The following is a 20,176-nucleotide window of genomic DNA, read 5'->3' on the forward strand; positions in this document are numbered from 1 at the left end:
AGCTGAGCAGGCCAGTGATCCAGCGGGGATGTGATCACATCCCTGACCGCCAGCCCAGCCCTCCTGGATCGTTTGCCTCTAGTGAGTCTCCATGACAACAGCTGTCTAACACAGTTCTCTTATTTGCCATAGACTGGATATGTCCCTCAAATTCCTAGGTTGGAATCTAATCCCCAGAGGGATAGTGTTTGTGGCGGGGGGGGGGTGCTTAGGGGTGATTAGTGCATGAAGGTAGGGCCCTCATGAATGGGATTAGTGCCCTTGTGAGTGAGACCCCAGAGAGCTTCCTTGTTCCTCCACCATGTGAGGTGACAGCGAGAAGACAGCTGTTGGTGAGGAAGTGGGTCCTCACACAGGGAATCTGCCAGGACTACGGCTTGGCCTTCGGCCTCCAGAGCTGGGAGAGGTGACTGTCGTTGTTAATCAGCAGGACAAAAACACAAACAGGGTTTCTTGAACCAGTTTTCCCTCCTCTTCTTCAGGGCCTTCGCCAAGAAGCAGCAGCAGCTGAGTGCCCTGAAGGTGCTGCAGCGCAACTGTGCCGCGTACCTGAAGCTGCGGCACTGGCAGTGGTGGCGCGTCTTCACCAAGGTGGGCGCCTGGCTCCCCGGACGGCAGGCGGGGCCAGGGGAGCCCCGGGGGGTAGCGGGGATGCAACATTGGGTGTGCATTGTCCTAGGTGAAACCACTCCTACAAGTCACTCGTCAAGAGGAGGAGCTCCAGGCCAAAGATGAAGAGCTGCTGAAGGTGAAAGAGAAGCAGACGAAGGTGGAAGGGGAGCTGGAGGAGATGGAGAGGAAGCACCAACAGGTACGGCTCACCAGCTCCCACATGGCCTAGAGTGAAGATGCTCGTTCCTGCTGGCAGGAACCACCCAGTGAATTATCAGTAAACAGCGTCTTACTTTATGTGTATTTTCCACTCCTTTCCAAAGCACAGCCGTTTGAACCTAGAGGGAGCAGATGCCCTAGGCCAGGCATTGGGATTTCTATACACAGGAATCAGCTTGACCTCCTGCATGTTTGCCTCGGGCACTCTTTGACACACAGGTGATCACACTTGCTCTCAGGTGTGTGTTTAACACCTGTGAGACTCCTCCCAGTATTGTCACCTTCTGTGGCTCACGAGGGAAACACAAAAAAGTAAAAGGATGAGATTGTTCAAGGCCCCCACCTGCCTCTTCTCCAGCCACAGTGGTCATGCATCCACATCCCGTTCTTAGGAACTGTGCTTCATGGACAGAGCAGAGACCTGGGAAGTGTTTGTGGTTGAAGTGACAGGACTAATGTGTTCAGGGCCAAAAACTGTAGTAACAGAGGCCAGAATGTATGTGTGTGTGTGTATATAGAGTCACTGTCTTTGTGCTAACTTGATAGCATTTGCATAGTATTTTCCTCCAATTCCTTGGCACTTTTGTGAATTACCTTAATAGTAAGAACAGGAGTTCTTAAAATAGCACGAATTTAATGTGTACTATTCAGGATAACTTGAGACAACAAAAACAATCCATAATGTTTTCATTCAGCTTATTTTGCTTGCGCTGAAGACATATTTTGAAAGTGTGGTCCGTGATATATATGTTTAACCCTGGGTTTCTTTGGTGACGTGCCCTGACCACTGCAGTCCCTCCAGTGACCGTCCCTCGTGCTAACCAGCCAGTCACAGCAGTGGGCACTTTGTTGTGATTGCAGCTGCTGGAGGAGAAGAATATCCTGGCAGAGCAGCTGCAGGCGGAGACCGAGCTCTTTGCCGAAGCAGAGGAGATGAGGGCCAGACTTGCCGCTAAGAAGCAGGAATTAGAAGAGATTCTCCATGACTTGGAGTCTAGGGTAGAAGAAGAAGAAGAAAGAAACCAAATCCTCCAAAATGAAAAGAAGAAAATGCAAGCACACATTCAGGTATCGGTGGCCGTTCTCATAGGATTCCGGTCTGGGTTTTCCAAGTGTATCTGTTGAGTGAATAGATGTTGTGGGTTTGGATTCTCGTGTTCACTGAGGAGCAAGAGGAGCCTAAGTGGTGAGTCCCCACCCTTAAAAGATGACCAGCATTCGAATCACACACGTACTGGGTTCCTTCAAACATAGATTTGTTCTTTTGAATGGGACTGTTTTTTGTGTTTTTTTTCCGTATGTTCTTATTAACACCTTATAGGATGCAAAGTGATTCAGAGGAGAAACATGCCAGGGTGTGTGGGGGCTGAGGCTGACCTTTTCCTTTGTATTACCATTAATACAATTAATTCTGCTGCTCACTGCAGTCATTAGTGAGGCACCTGTGAGGTGGTTTGGTCATAAGAAATGCTCAGTGCTGATGCAGGAGGTGGCCAGGAACCAGAATAAGCCACAAAGCCACCTTTGTGGTAACTGCTTTATTTATTTACTTGGCTGCGCTAGGTCTCAGTTGTGGCGTGCAGGATCTGGTTCCCTGCCCCCAGGATTGAACCCAGGCCCCCTGAATTGGGAGTGTGGAGTCTTAGCCAGCGGACCATCAGGGAAGTCCCTGGTAGCTACTTCCTTATGGAGATGGAGCTGCCCTCACATGAAGCACAGCGCTCTCTCTGACTGAATACCCAGACGACTGATAGAGACAGCAGTAACTGTGCCTGTACCCTGCAGCTCACCCGCTGCTTTTTCTCCTTGAACCTCACCCCAGCCTATCCAGTATGGCCTTGAGCGTCAGTGTTTCTATATCTAACACCACTTTTCATGGGTCTAGGGCCAGACTTGCTTTCTGCTAGGTCTCTCCCTTAATTTTTTCCCATCACTTAGGTTATCTTTGCAAAGCACAAACAATTCAGACATTTCTCAAAGCCATGAAAGAGACCGTATTGTTTCCTTGACAAATACCCAGTATGGTAATTTATCCAGACTCTCTCCACTCTTCAACACAGACAGCTTTCAAGCATCCTCTAGTAGGTTGGCAGAGTAACACAAAAACTGTAAACAGTACACATTAATCCAGCAATTCTAGTTCTAGGACTTTATTCTAACCACAAATCAATGGAAGCCTACTTACTATCTAACAACGGGGGATTCTTAAACTATGGTAATATACAGTTTTAAATTAAAAAGATGTTTATTTTTACGGGTATTAATAACATAATAGAGTTGTAAAAGAATATATACAATAAGCTCTAACTAAAAGTATTTATATATAACTTACAAACTTTACATATGATTTTATACGGGACTGTGCAGAAGCCCTAGAATAATATTCACCAACAGTGGTGCGTTCTGGTGGTATTGTCGACAGTTTCCATGTTCCCTTTGTTGACGAGTGTGTGCTCATTTCCGTGGTATTACTTCACTCAGTGTGGGCTGACGCCTCTGTGTCAAGTTCAGCATGCTACTGTCAACTTACTGTGCGCTTGAAGTTTTTCCCAGTAGTTAATCTAGTGCAAAGGTTTCATTCCAAAACCAGTTGTGATAAACTTCAGCAATTATGTCGAATCCTGTTGATACACATGTTTATTAGCTACACTAAGGTAAAGTATGAAATAAAGAGAAGCCATTGCAGTAAAACTGTGCGTAAATGCTGGAATCCCACCCAGTTTGGTGATGCATTCACGCTGTGAACCTGGCGTGACCTGAGGCAGCCCTTCTTCAACCACTTGTACTGTTTCTGTTGTTTCTGAGTTCTCTTTCTCTTCTCTATCGGCCGGACATACATAGTAGAATAAATCAACACATTACTGACAGTGATTTTTGCATAAACTAACATTTGTGGCCCCAAATACATATAAATACATCTCTGATCAATGAGGTAAGTATGTGTCCTGTGTTAACTATTCTAAAATATGAGTTGTAATTACTATATGTTATTCCATTTTACAAATATACCCACTTTTAATTACCAAGACTTTAAGTATGTTTATAGCTCCTCGATATGGTAAATAACACTTTGCTACAGGTTTTTTAAAAAGTCACATATGACTTTTCCTGAAATTGCCTTTTAAAAGAAATGCTCTTTTCCAGAGCAGCTGTTTTTCCCATGCTGGCTTCTAGAAGGATTGATCCACTTTGTACTTAACCTATAGTGCATACAAGTGTCTGTTTCACATAATTACATTTTACATTTTAAAAAATATCCTTGCTATTTTGAAAATCAAAACTTGGTATTTTGTTGTGACCTGAACTCCTTGATGGTTGGTGTGTACGGAGTCTCGTGGAGGAAGCAGGGAGACTGACCACATGGCTCCTTTACCAGGACCTGGAGGAGCAGCTAGATGAGGAGGAGGGGGCTCGCCAGAAGCTGCAGCTGGAGAAGGTGACGGCGGAGGCCAAGATCAAGAAGATGGAAGAAGAGATTCTGCTTCTGGAGGACCAGAACTCCAAGTTTATCAAAGTAAGGGAGTATTTCCATTGAAGAGCTGATCTGAGAATATGGAAAATACTTAATGTCAACACTTTCAGGAAATCTTGGGATTTCATTTACTCAGTTTTCTCTCTTAAGTCTCTCTGGATTTATAGTCTGTACTACACAGACTATAGATGTCTAAAGGCAGAAACTATTTCACTTTCTAAATTCACCAGACAGCCTTGTAATCGCTGAGATGGTTTAACCTGCACGTGGATCCCTCACCTTGATCCCCTCTCTGTGGTCACTGATCGAGCACTGGCTGCGGGGCTCTGCAGGCTGAGCTCCGGGGGTTGTCCCACAACAAGTGGTCCTTCCTTTTCTGCCCTTTTTTGGAATATACAGTCTGCTGGGGGACATAGTGCCATATTAGTAATACTTGTTTCCTAAGTAACAGTCAAATCCAATTGTCGTTTCGAATGCCTTTTCTAAAGCTGTTTTTCTTGTTCAGGAAAAGAAACTCATGGAAGATCGCATTGCAGAATGTTCCTCTCAGCTGGCTGAAGAGGAAGAAAAGGCAAAAAACTTGGCCAAAATCAGGAATAAGCAAGAAGTAATGATCTCGGATTTAGAAGGTTAGTGTTTGGGGGTTAGAGAAATTGTAGGACTATGACATGTTAGCCTTTAAGATTTTACTTATATCAGTGAATTGAAAGTTGCTCAGTGGTGTCTGACTCTGCGACCCCATGGACTATACTGCCCATGGAATTCTCCAGGCCAGAATACTGGAATTGGCAGCCTTTCCCTTCTCCCGGGCATCTTCCCAACCCAGGGATCAAACCCAGGTCTCCCACACTGTGGGTGGATTCTTTACCAGTGGAGCCACCAGGGAACCCCAAGAATACTAGAGTGGGTAGCCTATCCCTTCTCCGTATCTTCCCGACACAGGAATCACACTGGGGTCTCCTGCATTGCAGATGGATTCTTCACCAGCTGAGCTATCAGGGAAGCCCAGATAACTTACATCAGAACATGCCGTAATAGTAAATGTACATGAGGATTGCTCATCAGTTTGGGTTTGCTAGACTAGGCCTCTTAAATGGGACTGTCCTTTGCCTAGTCACCAAATACTAATATTTATGATGGAAAGGCACTAAATTATCTTAAACTTTGATTTTTTAAAGTCAGTTTCTGTGGTAATACACACTGCCCTTTGGTGGGCACAGTTGGGATCTAAGTCACGTTGGAGCCACGCAGGCTGTTGAACTTGGATGTGTTTAAACGCTATGTTAAGGTGCCTGGTTCTCACTTCACAAAGGGACAACTGCTGACACAGGAATGGCAGAGACAGGAGAGTATGTGGAGGCTGGCAGTGTCTCACTCTGATGGCCCAAGTCATGTCAGGAAATGCTAGAATTTTTTGCAAAATCCAAATCATTGCCTTACGCAAAAGAAACATCAGGGTGGAAGTTAGGAGCACAGAAAACCCTCCCTTTGACCAGCAGCTGCACACAGGTGTCTGAGGGAGCAAGAGTGTAGCTCCAATCACCCTGCTGTCCCCAGATCTTTTATAACCGGAGGAAATAAGTGGTTTCTAGAAAATATTTGGGATTTTGTTGTCCTCATTCTCAGCATGAGATTCTTCCCATAAACCATTCTTACCCGCAGATGATACTAAGGCAGCAACAGGCTTTAGAATACAGTGGCTTGTTTTCGACTCTAACCAGTCTGTGTTTTGAATGTGTCCCTATGGAGTGATGTTCAGTGTGTTGAAGAGCTTCTTGTATCTTGCCCTAAGAGCGCTTAAAGAAGGAGGAGAAGACGCGCCAGGAGCTGGAGAAGGCCAAAAGGAAACTGGACGGGGAGACCACGGACCTGCAAGACCAGATCGCCGAGCTCCAGGCGCAGATTGACGAGCTTAAGATCCAGGTGGCCAAGAAAGAGGAGGAGCTGCAGGGCGCCCTGGCCAGGTGTGCACTAGACACGTGGCTTCCTGGTGGTTAGGGGGACATAAGGACCTGGGGAACTTGGGAGCCTTTGTGTCAAGGCAGCCAGAAAAGCTCACCAGCCTTTCTTGGTATTTATATTCAAAAATCATGAGTCATATCATGAAATCCTTGGAAATCTACACCAGATCAAATGGTTTTAACCATATCAAATATTCTGGTTTCTGTACAGTATAACTTGTAAAACAGTATGTTTTACAAGTTTCGAGGAAATCACTTTTCAGGAATTAAACCCCTCCCTCCTGCATCTAGCATAGGTTGGTGTTCAGTCCTTAAACATTCAGTTATAGAATGGAAGTCATATAGTATAAGTATAGTTATACCTGATACTTCATTTCTTTATCAAGATAACTATTAATATTTGGCTGTTTATAATTTATTATGATCAGGAAAATCTTAGAAATTCTCCTCTGCAATTGCTGTTGGTCTCTGGCCCCTTAGCAGGTGACTGCTTAGAACCCAGAACTACAGTTCTCCACCCCCATAATGCATCAGCATCCCACCTCCCCCGTCAGAACTCCACCTACACTGAGCCCCGCATGTGAGCAGCAAGGTGCGCCAGAGGAACGAGAAGCATAGGGTGGAAGGAATGAAGGTGGTGGCTCTGCTTAATTAGAGGAACATTGTGCTTGAGGGAATTTTTAAATAATCATTAAAGTTAGAAGGTCCTACCTTTTTGTGCCCGTGAGCCCTTTGGACAGGGCCTGAGCCCCATCCTAATAGCAGCTCTGGGCCCGAGCCGCTCGTGGGTGCAGCCACCCCTGCCCGGGCCATGTCTGAGGGTGGAGGGGTGTGTGATGGGGCCCCATGGGAGGAGTCCCCGGGCGCTGGCTCTGAGTGCCTCCTGTGCCCGGGTGTCCTGCGCAGGGGTGACGACGAGACGCTACACAAGAACAACGCACTAAAAGTCGTGCGAGAGCTGCAGGCCCAGATCGCCGAGCTGCAGGAGGACTTTGAATCTGAGAAGGCCTCGAGGAACAAAGCAGAGAAGCAGAAGAGGGACTTGAGTGAGGAGCTGGAGGCACTCAAGACGGAGCTGGAGGACACGCTGGACACCACGGCGGCCCAGCAGGAACTGCGGTGAGCGGGGGTGGGGCATGTCCTCTCCCTCCTGGAGACAACGGCAGGGGGAGCAGGAAACACACCTCGGGGGTCAGAACCCATCCAGCCTGTGGCAGGAGCACAGGTGTGCGGGTGGACGACCCAGGGCACATGGTGGGGGGGGCGGTGACCAGAAAGCCCCGTTTCTAGAGAAAGCTGCTCACGGTGATGGACGTGCCAGCCTGCTGGAGAACATCATGTGAGATAGCCAGAGGAACCCACTCATATTTCGGACAAAAGCAGAACTGTAATTTAATCATTCGACTAACTCTGAGCTAATTTAATGTCTGTAGTACAAAACGAGAACAAGAAGTGGCGGAGCTGAAGAAGGCTCTCGAGGAGGAAACGAAGAGCCACGAGGCTCAGATCCAGGACATGAGGCAGAGGCATGCGACCGCCTTGGAGGAGCTGTCGGAGCAGCTGGAGCAGGCCAAGAGGGTAGGGGGCCACGGGGCACGGCAGCGGCTGGGCTCTGAAAGCACGCTGCTGGCCTGGGAGAGCCACACACCCCTGAGCTGGGTGGGTCAGCTCTGGTCTCCAGTCCTGGTCCTCTCGGTATCTCCTCACTGACACCTGCTTCCTCCTGATGACTCAGTGCAAAACCTTGAACAGTTGGTGTCCTGCCCTCGCTCACCTGGTGCCTCCTCCACCCCCATCCCCCACCTCTGATCTGTCCCAGGCACCACACAGGGCGCCTTTGTTCGTTGTTCCCGCTTCCGGGTCTCGTGCTGGCTTCCAGAACGGCCCCCCCACCCTCCCCCGTATCTATATCTGCTGTCCTGAGTGGTATGTTCATGCAGCAGACATCTCCACACTCAGAACAAGTGTTTGCATTCATTCATTCAACAGAGGTGGACTGCAGGCTCACCCAGTGCCAGCACAGTTCTCCAGATACCAGAGCAGCGCCCTCTGTGGCCTTCATTATAAAACTGCTAGTGAACTGTTTTTCTTCCCCTCTCCTAGTTCAAAGCAAATCTGGAAAAGAACAAGCAGGGCCTGGAGACCGACAACAAGGAGCTGGCGTGCGAGGTCAAGGTGCTGCAGCAGGTCAAGGCTGAGTCCGAGCACAAGAGGAAGAAGCTGGACGCCCAGGTCCAGGAGCTCCACGCCAAGGTCTCAGAGGGAGACAGACTCAGGGTGGAGCTGGCTGAGAAAGCCAATAAGTTACAGGTAGGCCTGGTAAACCATTCCCAGACATCACCCTCAGTGTCGGGCAGGGACTGACATTCAGGGGCACACAGGCAGCCCCCAGCACACATTAGGCTCCTTGTGTTGGTTCTCCCACTTAAAGCTCACATCACCCCCAGATGAGTCTGGTAGATGAGGACGTGACTAGCTCGACTGCTTCTGGGACTCAGCTGGCAGTTCTCGGGTAGAGCTGCAGACAGGCAGCCCAGAGCCTTCCCCACCCTCTGTGGCCAAGACTGCTGCATCTTCCATGTGCCGTCCCTTTGCTCACGTGATTGTGGACACTATTGGGTTGGTCAAAAAGATGCAGTTTTTCCATAACAGAATCACCACTCTTTTCTATCTGACCACTGTTGAAGGGAGTCTGATCTTTTATTCCTCCTTGCAGAATGAATTGGATAATGTCTCAACTCTTCTAGAAGAAGCAGAGAAGAAGGGTATTAAATTTGCTAAGGATGCAGCTGGTCTGGAGTCTCAGCTCCAAGACACACAGGTATTCTGGGGGTGGGAAGGGTTTTCATCATAACTCTCCTGTTTCTATCATCTGTGAGCTGGTGAAACACGCTCATCCCAGAACTGGCCTCTTATCACCTCTTTCTGATTTCCTGTTTTACTTTTATTTTCAACCATCTTGTACCACAAGCCTTGAAGAGCCCTCCCCTAGAGCCCGTGTTTCCTTGTCTGTAGGTTGTGTGGGCGCCTGGGATGGGGCTCTGGCCAGCCACCTGGGCGCTGCCTGGGGTGTGGTTCACCAGGCGGTGGTCCTGTTGTATGCTCTTGCATTGCTGGCCGTGTTGAATGAGATGGTTTTCTTATGGTTTTTGACCCATTCCGCTGACTTGAGAGCAGCAGAAAGGGATTCATGAAGTGATGAAGGATGTGGGAAAGGGAAGCTTGCAGGTCCCTGGCCCTGGCCCCTGGGGGTGGTGTTGCCATTGCTTGGGGACAGGATTGATTTTGTGGTGGTGTTTTTATGGCCACCACTTGGTTTTGGGGATCTTAGTTCCCCAACCAGGGATTGAACCCATGCCCTGGACAGTGACAAAGCTCAGAGTCCTAACCTACTGGACCACCAGGGTATTCTCCAGTGAACAAGTTTAAAGCACTCTTGTATTAAGGGCGCTGTTTAAATGATCATGTGTTTTAAAATCACTTGTTATCACTGGGTATTCCTCACACTCCGTATTTTTAACAAGGACATGGTGGTTTGGGTAATGACTATAACCTGAGTACTGACCTTCTATCAAAATGAACAGGAGCTTCTTCAGGAGGAGACGCGCCAGAAACTGAACCTGAGCAGTCGGATCCGGCAGCTGGAGGAGGAGAGGAGCAGCCTCCAGGAGCAGCAGGAGGAAGAGGAGGAGGCCAGGAGGAGCCTGGAGAAGCAGCTGCAGGCCCTGCAGGCCCAGGTGCGCGAGGCCATGGGGACTGTGGGCCTCCACGTGGGTCATGTCCCTGTCCTGCTGGGTGGTTCCAGCTCCATTTGGGACAGTTAAGTGGGCCTTGTCCTAAGTGAAACCCCTTAAGTGTATTTTCTTCAACCTCATCACACACTGACCCTATGCTGGTTACAATGCTGGGAGATGTAAGGTTCCAGTCCATTCATTGTGTGTAGATGGTTAGTGAAGAAGTTTATGGTCTAAGATTCATTTGCTCAGAGTCACAAAGTATTGACTTGTTTTATTTCTTCTCACAAGATAATGAAAACAAGTTTTACCTTTTTTCCTCAAATGTGTAATTCAGGTGAGTTCTTTAATGTTGATCTTTTCTCTTTTAGTTGACGGATACCAAGAAGAAAGTAGATGATGACCTGGGGACAATTGAAAATTTGGAAGAAGCCAAGAAGAAGCTCCTCAAGGATGTGGAGGTGCTGAGCCAGCGCCTGGAGGAGAAGGCCCTGGCCTATGACAAGCTGGAGAAGACCAAGACCCGCCTGCAGCAGGAGCTGGATGACCTGCTGGTAGACCTGGACCACCAGCGCCAGATCGTCTCCAACTTGGAGAAGAAGCAGAAGAAGTTTGATCAGGTGGGGCCCACACTCCCAACCCCAGGCTCCAGGGCCAGCACCCCACGTTTCCTCCTAGCACAGCCCTCACTTTGATCGTTTGGGTTTAAAATAATCCCTTATTTAAAACAAGATGTATTTGTAGCAAAACTGGAAAAAGTTCAGTATAAAGGAGGAAATAGGAGAACACCCATGATCTAGTGGTATTCTCCGCTATAAATCAGACATGCAGCAAATGAGAGAAGTCCAACATTGATCTTTACTGTTTCCTGACACCATCCCGTGTAGCTGTTAGCGGAAGAGAAGAACATCTCTGCCCGCTACGCAGAAGAGCGCGACCGGGCAGAGGCAGAGGCCCGAGAGAAGGAGACCAAAGCCCTGTCCCTGGCCCGCGCCCTGGAGGAGGCCCTGGAGGCCAGGGAGGAGGCTGAGCGACAGAATAAGCAGCTGCGGGCGGACATGGAGGACCTCATGAGCTCCAAGGACGATGTGGGCAAGAACGTGAGTGCCAGGGCCCAGGCTGTTGGGGGGCAGCAGCTCTGGGAAGGGCCAGCCCAGAGCGACATGGACGAGGTGGTCTCAGCCCATCACGTCAGCGTCTCCCGGGATGAGCTGTCAGGTTTTCTCCTGTCTGTTCCCAGTTACCTGCGCCAAAGCCAGGCAGGCCGTTCACGTGGTTTCCACGGACCCTCCCCACCGTAACCTGTATCCTCACGGGGGCCCTGTGAATGGAGTGTTTCTTTGTCCCTGGGTCATGGGTGGTTATCAAACCCAAGTATCAGAAGTTGCCTCAGATTGAGGGCAGTGGGGTCTGTCTCCTGCACACAGTGGGAAACCTGGAGAGGAGCCAGGGGAACCCCTTATCCCCCAGCTGCACACGCCTTCCCCGACGCTGCCCTGATGTTTGTTCACCCTGTATCCCTCCCTTAGTGTCGAAGGTTTGAGGAGAGCGATGGGGACCCAGGCCTGGGGGTCAGAACAGGTTCAGGGTTTGACTCTCCCCCAGCTCCATTCAGCCTCTCCACATTTCCTCTTGTGTCCAATGGACATGATACTTAGCTATTTCATGAAGCTGCTACAGATGTGCTCTGAAAAACACAGTCCTCTCTAAAAATAAAATCTCATTTTCCTGGGACATGGGCTGTCTGGCCATACAATGAGGGTGTGGGACTGCCCTTCCTGTTGAATCTTCTACAGCCCAGTGGACAAGAGCCCCCTAGCATAGAAATGGCCAGGATTACATAGTAAAGTGCAAAGAGAAAATTCCAGCACTGAGTCCATCTTCTTGTTCCTTATTGGTTTTCTCTAGAATAAACGATAGTCACACATTCTTTGCAAAAACATTTCCTCTGTGCCTGTGAAGTGCCAGGCACCAAGAGACACAGGCCTCGTCACGTCCTAAGGCGTCTTCTGTCCTCAGGAGAACCAACATGGCCATGAAGCCCAAAGGGACACATAATAATAGTGCCTGCACATGCCTGCCTGGGGGTCATCTCTGAGATCAAAGGGAACATGACGGGGAGCGCCCAGCTAGTGCTGGGCACAGAGAACTTAGTACATGTGTGCATGGTGGGGATCTCTGTCCAGAGAAAGGTCAGACCTCTATTGTACTGTCCTGCTTCCTAGGATTCACACACCTTCATATTTAAAAATCTGCACATGTGCATTTCCAACACAAATGATCTTCACCACAGCAAGAGGGAGCTGCTGTGAGACCGCAGGCCAGTGGCCAATCAACAGGCCATTGCCCTGACACCATGCTCTTCTTTGATCATCAGCTTTTAGAGATCTCTCAGCTGCATGATCCATGGTAGAGCACACGTGCATGATGCCAGGCCTATCATTCAGATGGTGCACTCTGAGATGACTAGTGCAGCGGCCGGGTCAGGGTGGGGGGATGCCTGGGGGGTTGGCTATATAACAGGAACTACTGTCCATGCATGTCCCTCCAAGGGTCATACCTGTGCTTCTTCCTGTGGTCTAGGTTCATGAACTTGAGAAATCCAAACGGGCCCTAGAGCAGCAGGTGGAGGAAATGAGGACCCAACTGGAGGAGCTGGAAGATGAGCTCCAGGCTACAGAAGACGCCAAGCTTCGCCTAGAGGTCAACATGCAAGCCATGAAAGCCCAGTTTGAGAGAGACTTGCAGACCAGGGATGAGCAGAATGAGGAAAAGAAGCGGCTGCTCATTAAACAGGTAGATCTTAGAGGTGTGGCCCCCAGAACAGGCCCTTGTTTGTGCTCAAAGACCAGTTTTTGGCCAGTGATATTTGCGTTGGAACATAGTAGCTGGAGGAAATTTATTGGGTCATATAACTTTATCTTTAAAATATAACGTAATTGGTTTTGATTTCCAGGAAATTTATTGGGTCATATAACTTTATCTTTAAAATATAATGTAATTGGTTTTATTTCCTATTTCTCAGATTATCATTACTACTTAAAAGCCAGTGGGCTGTCCAGGGACATGTAGTCAGGTTCAAGTTCTGGGAGTCTTACAAGTGTCAGTAAAGGGAAGAATCAGTACATACCTGACAAGGTGATTCAGAATATTCTGAAGGTCAGATTGCATGTCCTCTTTAAACCACTCTAAAGGGAAAACTCTAAGTATTTACATTTTTGTTATTTGAAAACATTGCTTGGGCACTTACAATTTATATACTTTTCTGAGTGCATTTAAATTTCTAATTTAAAATTTTAAAGTGAAACATTCCCAAGGGCTTCCCTGATAGTTCAGCTGGTAAAGAAACCACCTGCAATGCGGGAGACCTGGGTTTGATCCCTGGGTTGGGAAGACCCCTTGGAGAGGGGAAAGGCTGCCCACGCCAGTATTCTGGCCTGGAGAATTCCATGGACTGTATAGTCCATGGGGTTGAAAAGTCTCGGACATGACTGAGCGACTGTCACTTTAACATTCCCTTGGAGTTCATGGTATCAAGTCTTGGATCTGGGACACTTTCTTATTTTTGGTCCACTAACATTTTATTAGTCATTTATTGCTAGATAACAGATTAGCTCAAGCTTAGTGACTTAAAACAGCACACATTAAATGAGTTTCTGTGAGTTGGGAATTCTGAATCAGCTTATTAGCAGGGAGCATCCATCATCTGAAGGGCTAACTGGGGCTGGAGGGAGTGCGTCCAAGCTGTTTGCCCATGTGGTTGACACGTGGGCCCCTCTGCTGGGGCTGGGGTGTCCCTGTTGTGGGGCAAGTGGGGAGCTTCCCTAGGAGCTTATCTTGTGCCTTCCATTCTCGTTGTATCACCTGGACTAGGAGCTTGAGATCAGGGATTCTGCCTCCTTACACACTCTCGCCATGGTCAGTCGGTCAATGGAAATGATTTGTACCAGGTGGAGATGTTTATAGTTTTCTCTGTACAAATTCAGCTGCTAATAATAATAACTGCTTGGAGGCAGAGAGCCCCCGTCCTGAGTAAGCCGAGCCCCCATGGGCCTGTTCTCTGTGTGAGGATACCGGGTCTGATGTATCCTGACACTGCCTGTCAGGTGCGGGAGCTTGAGGCAGAGCTGGAGGATGAGCGGAAACAGCGGGCCCTGGCTGTTGCCTCGAAGAAGAAAATGGAAATAGACCTGAAGGACCTGGAGGCTCAAATCGAGGCAGCTAACAAAGCAAGGGATGAAGTGATCAAGCAGCTCCGCAAACTCCAGGTGAGTGCCACCAGCCATCAGGGTGTGATGGTGGGGTCATCGGGCCCTGCTGAGACCACTGAGCACGACATGGCCAGTGATGCTGGAGAGAAGGCTCTGGGCAGCATCCAGCCTCCATCGTGCTGGTGGGCTCAGCGTTGCCACGTCACTGCTGCAGGGCACAGGGCTGCTGTCATCCTCAGCTGTAGGCTGGGGCCATAAGCCATAAAGATGGTAGGTGTATAGCTCAGCGTCTACAGGGTGGGCTTGGCCCCATTTGGATTGAGTGAGGTAGAGTTGCCAGGTGGGCACTCATTGAGGGACAAGCTCTTGGGGCTCTGAATAACGTCTCGTGGTCAACTAAACACACAGCCACCCACTGAGAGTAGGTGGTGTCGACTTTATCGACCGGGACCGTGAGCCACTCCCGTGGTTAGGGGGACACGGCAGGCCCACCTGCTGCGTGGTCTGCAGAAGCAGTCGTTGAGCAGCTCCATGTTGCTCCTCCTCCAGCTGCGCCTTTCTGTCCAGTCAGCATCGCTTTAGCTACTCAGATGGCACGCTGGTTTTCACTGTCACAGTGACAAAGTGATTTCTGTAGTAACTTGCTATATTGGCAGGATGTGATGGGCTCTCTCGTACAAGGACACACTTCTCTGGAGGGAAAGACAAAAGCTTTAGAAAATTTCCATTCCTTTGGCCTTGGTGATTCTGCCTCTTATTCCATTCTCTGGATTATCTATTCACTCCCTCAGTGGTACTGTTTTACAGTGCAAAAGTTTTTTGTTTTGATGGAGTTCAGATTATTTTTTGTTTCTTCTGTTTTTACTATTTATGAAGCCACTACCTAATCCAGGGTCCTGAAGATTTAGTCCTGTGTTTTCTCCTAAGAGTTGTATGCAGTCCATGGGGTCACAGAGTCAGACATGACTGTCGAGTTTTATACTTCTGGCTCTTTCTAAATCCTCTTCATTTTTTATTATGTAGTTTGATATAAGAAGCCAATTTCATTCTTTGGGATATGGATATTCAATTGTCCCAGCACCATTTGTTAAAAAGATTTTCCCCATTGAAACTCTCTTGGCCCTCTTGTCAGAAATCAGCTGACCACAGACTTGTGTCTGTTTCTGGACTCTTAGTTCTATTCCTTGATCTCTGTGTCCTGCCAGGACCACAGAGTCTTGGTTACCATGGCTTTACAGGTTTTGCACTTGGGAAGTATGACTTCTCCAACTTTCTTTTCCATAACTGCTGTTCCGGGCTCCTTGCAATTCCATTTAGGATCAGCTTGTCAGTTTCTACCCCCTGCCTCCCCTAAGCCAGCCAGGATTCCTATTTTACGTTGACTCGGTACATCAATTTGGAGAGTATTACCATCCTCACGAAGGTCTTGAGTTTTCCACGAACATGGTCCATGAACATGGCTATCAGTCCATTGAGCTATTTCATTTTTTTCTATGATGCTTTTAGTTTCTGGCATACAAGTCTTATACATTAGCTAAATTTTACCCTTTTGATGCTAAGTATAGCTGCTTTGTTAATATTTACAGTCTCTACAGTTAGTGTATTGAATTTCAATTATTTTTGTACAGTTGTCCCTCAGTGTCCGAGAGGGACTGGTTCTAGGACCAACCCCTCCGCCCCCGTGGATACCAAAATCCTCTGATGCTTAAGTCCCTGATATAAAATGCTGTATTACTTGCATATAACCTGTGAACATCTTCTCATATACTTTAAATCATCTGTAGTTTACTCTAGTTTACTCATAACAACCTGATACAAGATAATGGTTGCCCACGTGGCAAATTCAAGTTTTGCTTTTCGAAATTTTCTGAGAATGTTTTTCCCCTGAATATTTTTGACCCACTGTTGGTTGAATCCATGGTGTGGAGTTCAGGTATGGAGAACTAACTGTATTGATTAATCCTGTATGCTGCAGCCTCACTGAACTTGTTTATTAGTTGTAACTTTTTTTTAATGGATTCCTTAAGATTTTCTATATATTTTCATCTGCAAATTGAGCTAAGTTTTATTTCTTCTTTTTCAATCTGGGTATCTTTTATTTCCCTGTCTTGGCCTAAATGCTTTGACTAGCATCTCCATTACATTGTTATACAGAAACGGCAAGGGCAAAAACATCCTTGTCTCATTGCTTATTGTAGGGAAAAGCATTCAGTCTTTGACCATTAAGTATGATATTAGTTTTTCATTTCATTGATTCCCTTTATCAGGGTTGGGGAAGTTGCCTTTAGTTTATTGTTTTTATCTTATTGTTTTTATTTTGTTTTTTTAATTTTTTTTGAAATTTAATTGGAGGCTAATTACTTTACAATATTGCGGTGGGTTTTTTGACATACATTCACATGAATCAGCCATGGGTGTACATGTGTTCCCCATCCTGACCCTCCCTCCCCATCCCATCCCTCAGGGTCATCCCAGTGCACCAGCCCCGAGCACCGTTTCATGCATCAAACTTGGACTGGTGATCTGTTTCACATATGATAATATACATGAAAAATATATATATATATACATGTTTCAATGCTATTCTCTCAAATTACCCCACCCTCACCTTCTCCCACAGAGTCCAAAAGTCTGTTCTTTACGTCTGTGTCTCTTTTGCTGTCTCGCATATAGGGTCATCATTACCATCTTTCTAAATTCCATATATATGCGTTAATATATTGGTGTTTTTCTTTATGACTTACTCGCTCTGTAGGCTCCAGTTTCATCCACCTCATTAGAATTGATTCAAATGCATTCTTCTTAACAGCTGAGTAATATTCCATTGTGTATATGTACCATAGATTTCTTATCCATTTGTCTGCCAATGGACGCCTAGGTTGCTTCCATGTCCTGGCTGTTGTAAACAGTGCTGCGATGAACATTGGGGTACACATGTCTTTTGCAATTCTGGTTTCCTCAGTTTGTATGCCCAGTAGTGGGATTGCTGGGTCGTATGGCAGTTCTATTTCCAGTGTTTTAAGGAATCTCCACACTGTTCTCCATAGTGACTCTACTAGTTTGTATTCCCACCAACAGTGTAAGAAGGTTCCTTTTTCTCCGCACCCTCTCCAGCATTTATTGTTTGTAGACTTTTTGATAGCAGCCATTCTGACTAGTGTGAGATGGTACCTCATTGTGGTTTTGATTTGCATTTCTCTGACAATGAGTGATGTTGAGCATCTTTTCATGTGTTTGTTAGCCATCTGTATGTCTTTGAAGAAATGTCTGTTTAGTTCTTTGGCCCATTTTTTTGATTGGGTCGCTTATTTTTCTGAAATTGAGCTGCAGGATTTGCTTATATGTTTTTGAGATTAATTGTCAGTTGCTTTATTTGCAATTATTTTCTCCCATTCTGAAGGCTGTCTTTCCACCTTGCTTATAGTTTCCTTCGTTGTGCAAAAGCTTTTAAGTTTAATTAGGTCCCATTTATTTTTGCTTTTATTTCCATTACTCTGGGAGGTGGGTCATAGAGGATCCTGCTATGATTTACATCAGAGAGTGGTTTGCCTATGTTTTCCTCTAGGAGTTTTATAGTTTCTGGTCTTATATGTAGATCTTTAATCCATTTTATTTTTGTGTATGGTATTAGAAAGTGTTCTAGTTTCATTCTTTTACAAGTGGTTGACCAGTTTTCTCAGCACCACTTGTTAAAGAGATTGTCTTTTCTCCATTGTATATTGTTGCCTCCTTTGTCAAAGATATGGTGTCCATAGGTGCATGGATTTATCTCTGGGCTTTCTATTTTGTTCCACTGATCTATATTTCTGTCTTTGTGCCAGTACCATACTGTCTTGGTGACTGTTACTTTGTAGTATAGCCTGAAGTCAGGCAGGTTGATTCTTCCAGTTCCATTCTTCTTTCTCAAGATTGCTTTGGCTATTCGAGGTTTTTTTGTATTTCCATACAAATTGTGAAATTATTTGTTCTAGTTCTCTGAAAAATACCATTGGTAGCTTGATAGGAATTGCATTGAATCTATAGATTGCTTTGGGTAGTATACTCATTTTCACTATATTGATTCTTCTGACTGATGAACATGGTATATTTCTCCATCTATTTGTGTCATCTTTGATTTCTTTCACCAGTGTTTTATAGTTTTCTATATATAGGTCTTTTCTTTTGATAGATTTATTCCTAAGTATTTTATTCTTTTCATTGCAATGGTAAATGGAATTGTTTCCTTAATTTCTTTGTTTTCTCACTGTTAGTGTATAGGAATGCTAGGGATTTCTGTGTATTAATTTTATATCCTGCAGCTTTACTATATTCATTGATTTAGCTCTAGTAATTTTCTGGTGGAGTCTTTAGGGTTTTCTATGTATCGGAGCATGTCATCTGCAAACAGTGAGTTTTACTTCTTTTCCAATCTGGATTCATTTCTTTTTCTTCTTTTATTGCTGTGGCTAAAACTTCCAAAACTATGTTGAATAGTAGTGGTGAGAGTGGGCATCCTTGTCTTGTTCTCCTGACTTTAGGGGTAATGCTTTCAATTTTTCACCATTGAGGGTAGTGTTTGCTGTGGGTTTATCATATATGGCTTTTATTATGTTGAGGTATGTTTCTTCTGTGCCTGCTTTCTGGAGAGTTTTTATCATAAATGGATGTTGAATTTTGTCAAAGGTTTATTGAGTGTTTTTATATTGAAAGGTATTAGATTGCTTCTGTGTCAATTGAAGTGATCACATAGTTGTGTTGGATGTCAAATCAACCTTGAATTCCTCAGATAAATCCCACTTGGATGTGTTGATGGATCTTGTTGGTTTCTATTCTGTTGAGGATTTTTGCATCTATATTCATAAGGGATATTGACTTGAATGTTTTCTTTTTCATCACTTCTACATTTATGTTTATAATAAATTCATATTTTATAATCTGGGGGGAAAGGTATGTTTAAATAAGAATAAACACTACCCTAAAACTTTCCTCCTCCTTATGCTTAGGCTCAGATGAAGGACTACCAGCGTGAATTAGAAGAAGCTCGTGCATCCCGGGATGAGATTTTTGCTCAATCCAAAGAGAGTGAGAAGAAACTGAAAAGCCTGGAAGCAGAAATCCTTCAGTTGCAAGAGGTTTGTGTTTATTCATTTATTTGCTTAACAAATATTTGCCCTTGGAATTTCTCTAAGACCAGATAAATACATTTTAATGTTTCTGTAGCCAGTGTAATCTCACTGACCATTTTTTAATATGGTGCTGGACCATCTTACTGCTTCACTTGGGCAAAGTGGTCCCATTTGATATTGTTCTACCTGACTAAACAGAGAGGTTGAATAGTGTATTTCTTAAATCTGTTTACAGTTTGAGGCACACTTGGTGCCTCAAGCAAGGTGGCAGCAGCCTACAGGCACTGTCAGACCTCACATTTAAGGAAACTTAGCAGCCAGAGCTTACATGACAATCTGAACTCACTCAGGAACTTGCCTCATCCGAGCGAGCCCGCCGACATGCTGAGCAGGAGAGAGACGAGCTGGCGGACGAGATTGCCAATAGCGCCTCCGGCAAGTGAGTCTCCTGAACAGGTGGGAAGGGGTGGGTGTCTCACTGGTCCTCAAAGGCACTAAGTCAGCTACAGGGGTCATCTGGCATTGGGGAGTCAGTGGTTGGTTTGCTTATCTGTTCAAAGTCTGGAGAGATGAGCACGAGATGCTGGGCCTCAGCCAACTGGCTGAAGCCCTGCCAGGTCACACCTCCCTGCAATAGTCACGTCTACACAGGTGTGCAGGAAAGGCCCTCAGAACCTATCTGGCCTCCACAGGACTGCACAGCCTTGCAGTGCAGGGCCTCACTTTCACATTCTTTAGGTCTCTTTCCCTCAACGTATGTTTCATTAAGTCAGATTTTTGGGGTTTTTTTTTTTTTTTTTTACAATTAAGAGGTTGCTTTCTCCATTTAATGGCTGTTTTGGGGGGTTTTTTTTTTTTTTTT

The 20,176-nt window shown here is 46.1% G+C and overlaps 1 protein-coding gene across 3 annotated transcripts in view; it reads left to right on the forward strand.

Annotated features, from left to right (window-relative positions):
- The window catches only part of MYH10 (myosin, heavy chain 10, non-muscle), a 122,200-nt gene that overhangs the window by 95,345 nt on the left and 6,679 nt on the right, over positions 1-20,176 (forward strand). For all 3 annotated transcript variants that reach the window (XM_010843030.1, XM_010843029.1, XM_010843031.1), the window contains 17 exons: positions 483-591; positions 680-811; positions 1,693-1,899; positions 4,208-4,345; positions 4,809-4,932; positions 6,096-6,267; positions 7,171-7,383; positions 7,698-7,842; positions 8,368-8,574; positions 8,981-9,085; positions 9,849-10,001; positions 10,370-10,618; positions 10,886-11,098; positions 12,582-12,794; positions 14,105-14,266; positions 19,192-19,320; positions 19,665-19,753. In XM_010843030.1, coding sequence (XP_010841332.1) covers positions 483-591; positions 680-811; positions 1,693-1,899; positions 4,208-4,345; positions 4,809-4,932; positions 6,096-6,267; positions 7,171-7,383; positions 7,698-7,842; positions 8,368-8,574; positions 8,981-9,085; positions 9,849-10,001; positions 10,370-10,618; positions 10,886-11,098; positions 12,582-12,794; positions 14,105-14,266; positions 19,192-19,320; positions 19,665-19,753 — 2,760 coding nt within the window. The remainder of the gene's footprint in view (positions 1-482; positions 592-679; positions 812-1,692; positions 1,900-4,207; positions 4,346-4,808; positions 4,933-6,095; positions 6,268-7,170; positions 7,384-7,697; positions 7,843-8,367; positions 8,575-8,980; positions 9,086-9,848; positions 10,002-10,369; positions 10,619-10,885; positions 11,099-12,581; positions 12,795-14,104; positions 14,267-19,191; positions 19,321-19,664; positions 19,754-20,176) is intronic.

The sequence above is a fragment of the Bison bison genome, unplaced genomic scaffold (assembly GCF_000754665.1).
Source record: "Bison bison bison isolate TAMUID 2011002044 unplaced genomic scaffold, Bison_UMD1.0 scf7180017864180, whole genome shotgun sequence".
NCBI classification, from domain to species: Eukaryota; Metazoa; Chordata; class Mammalia; order Artiodactyla; family Bovidae; genus Bison; species Bison bison.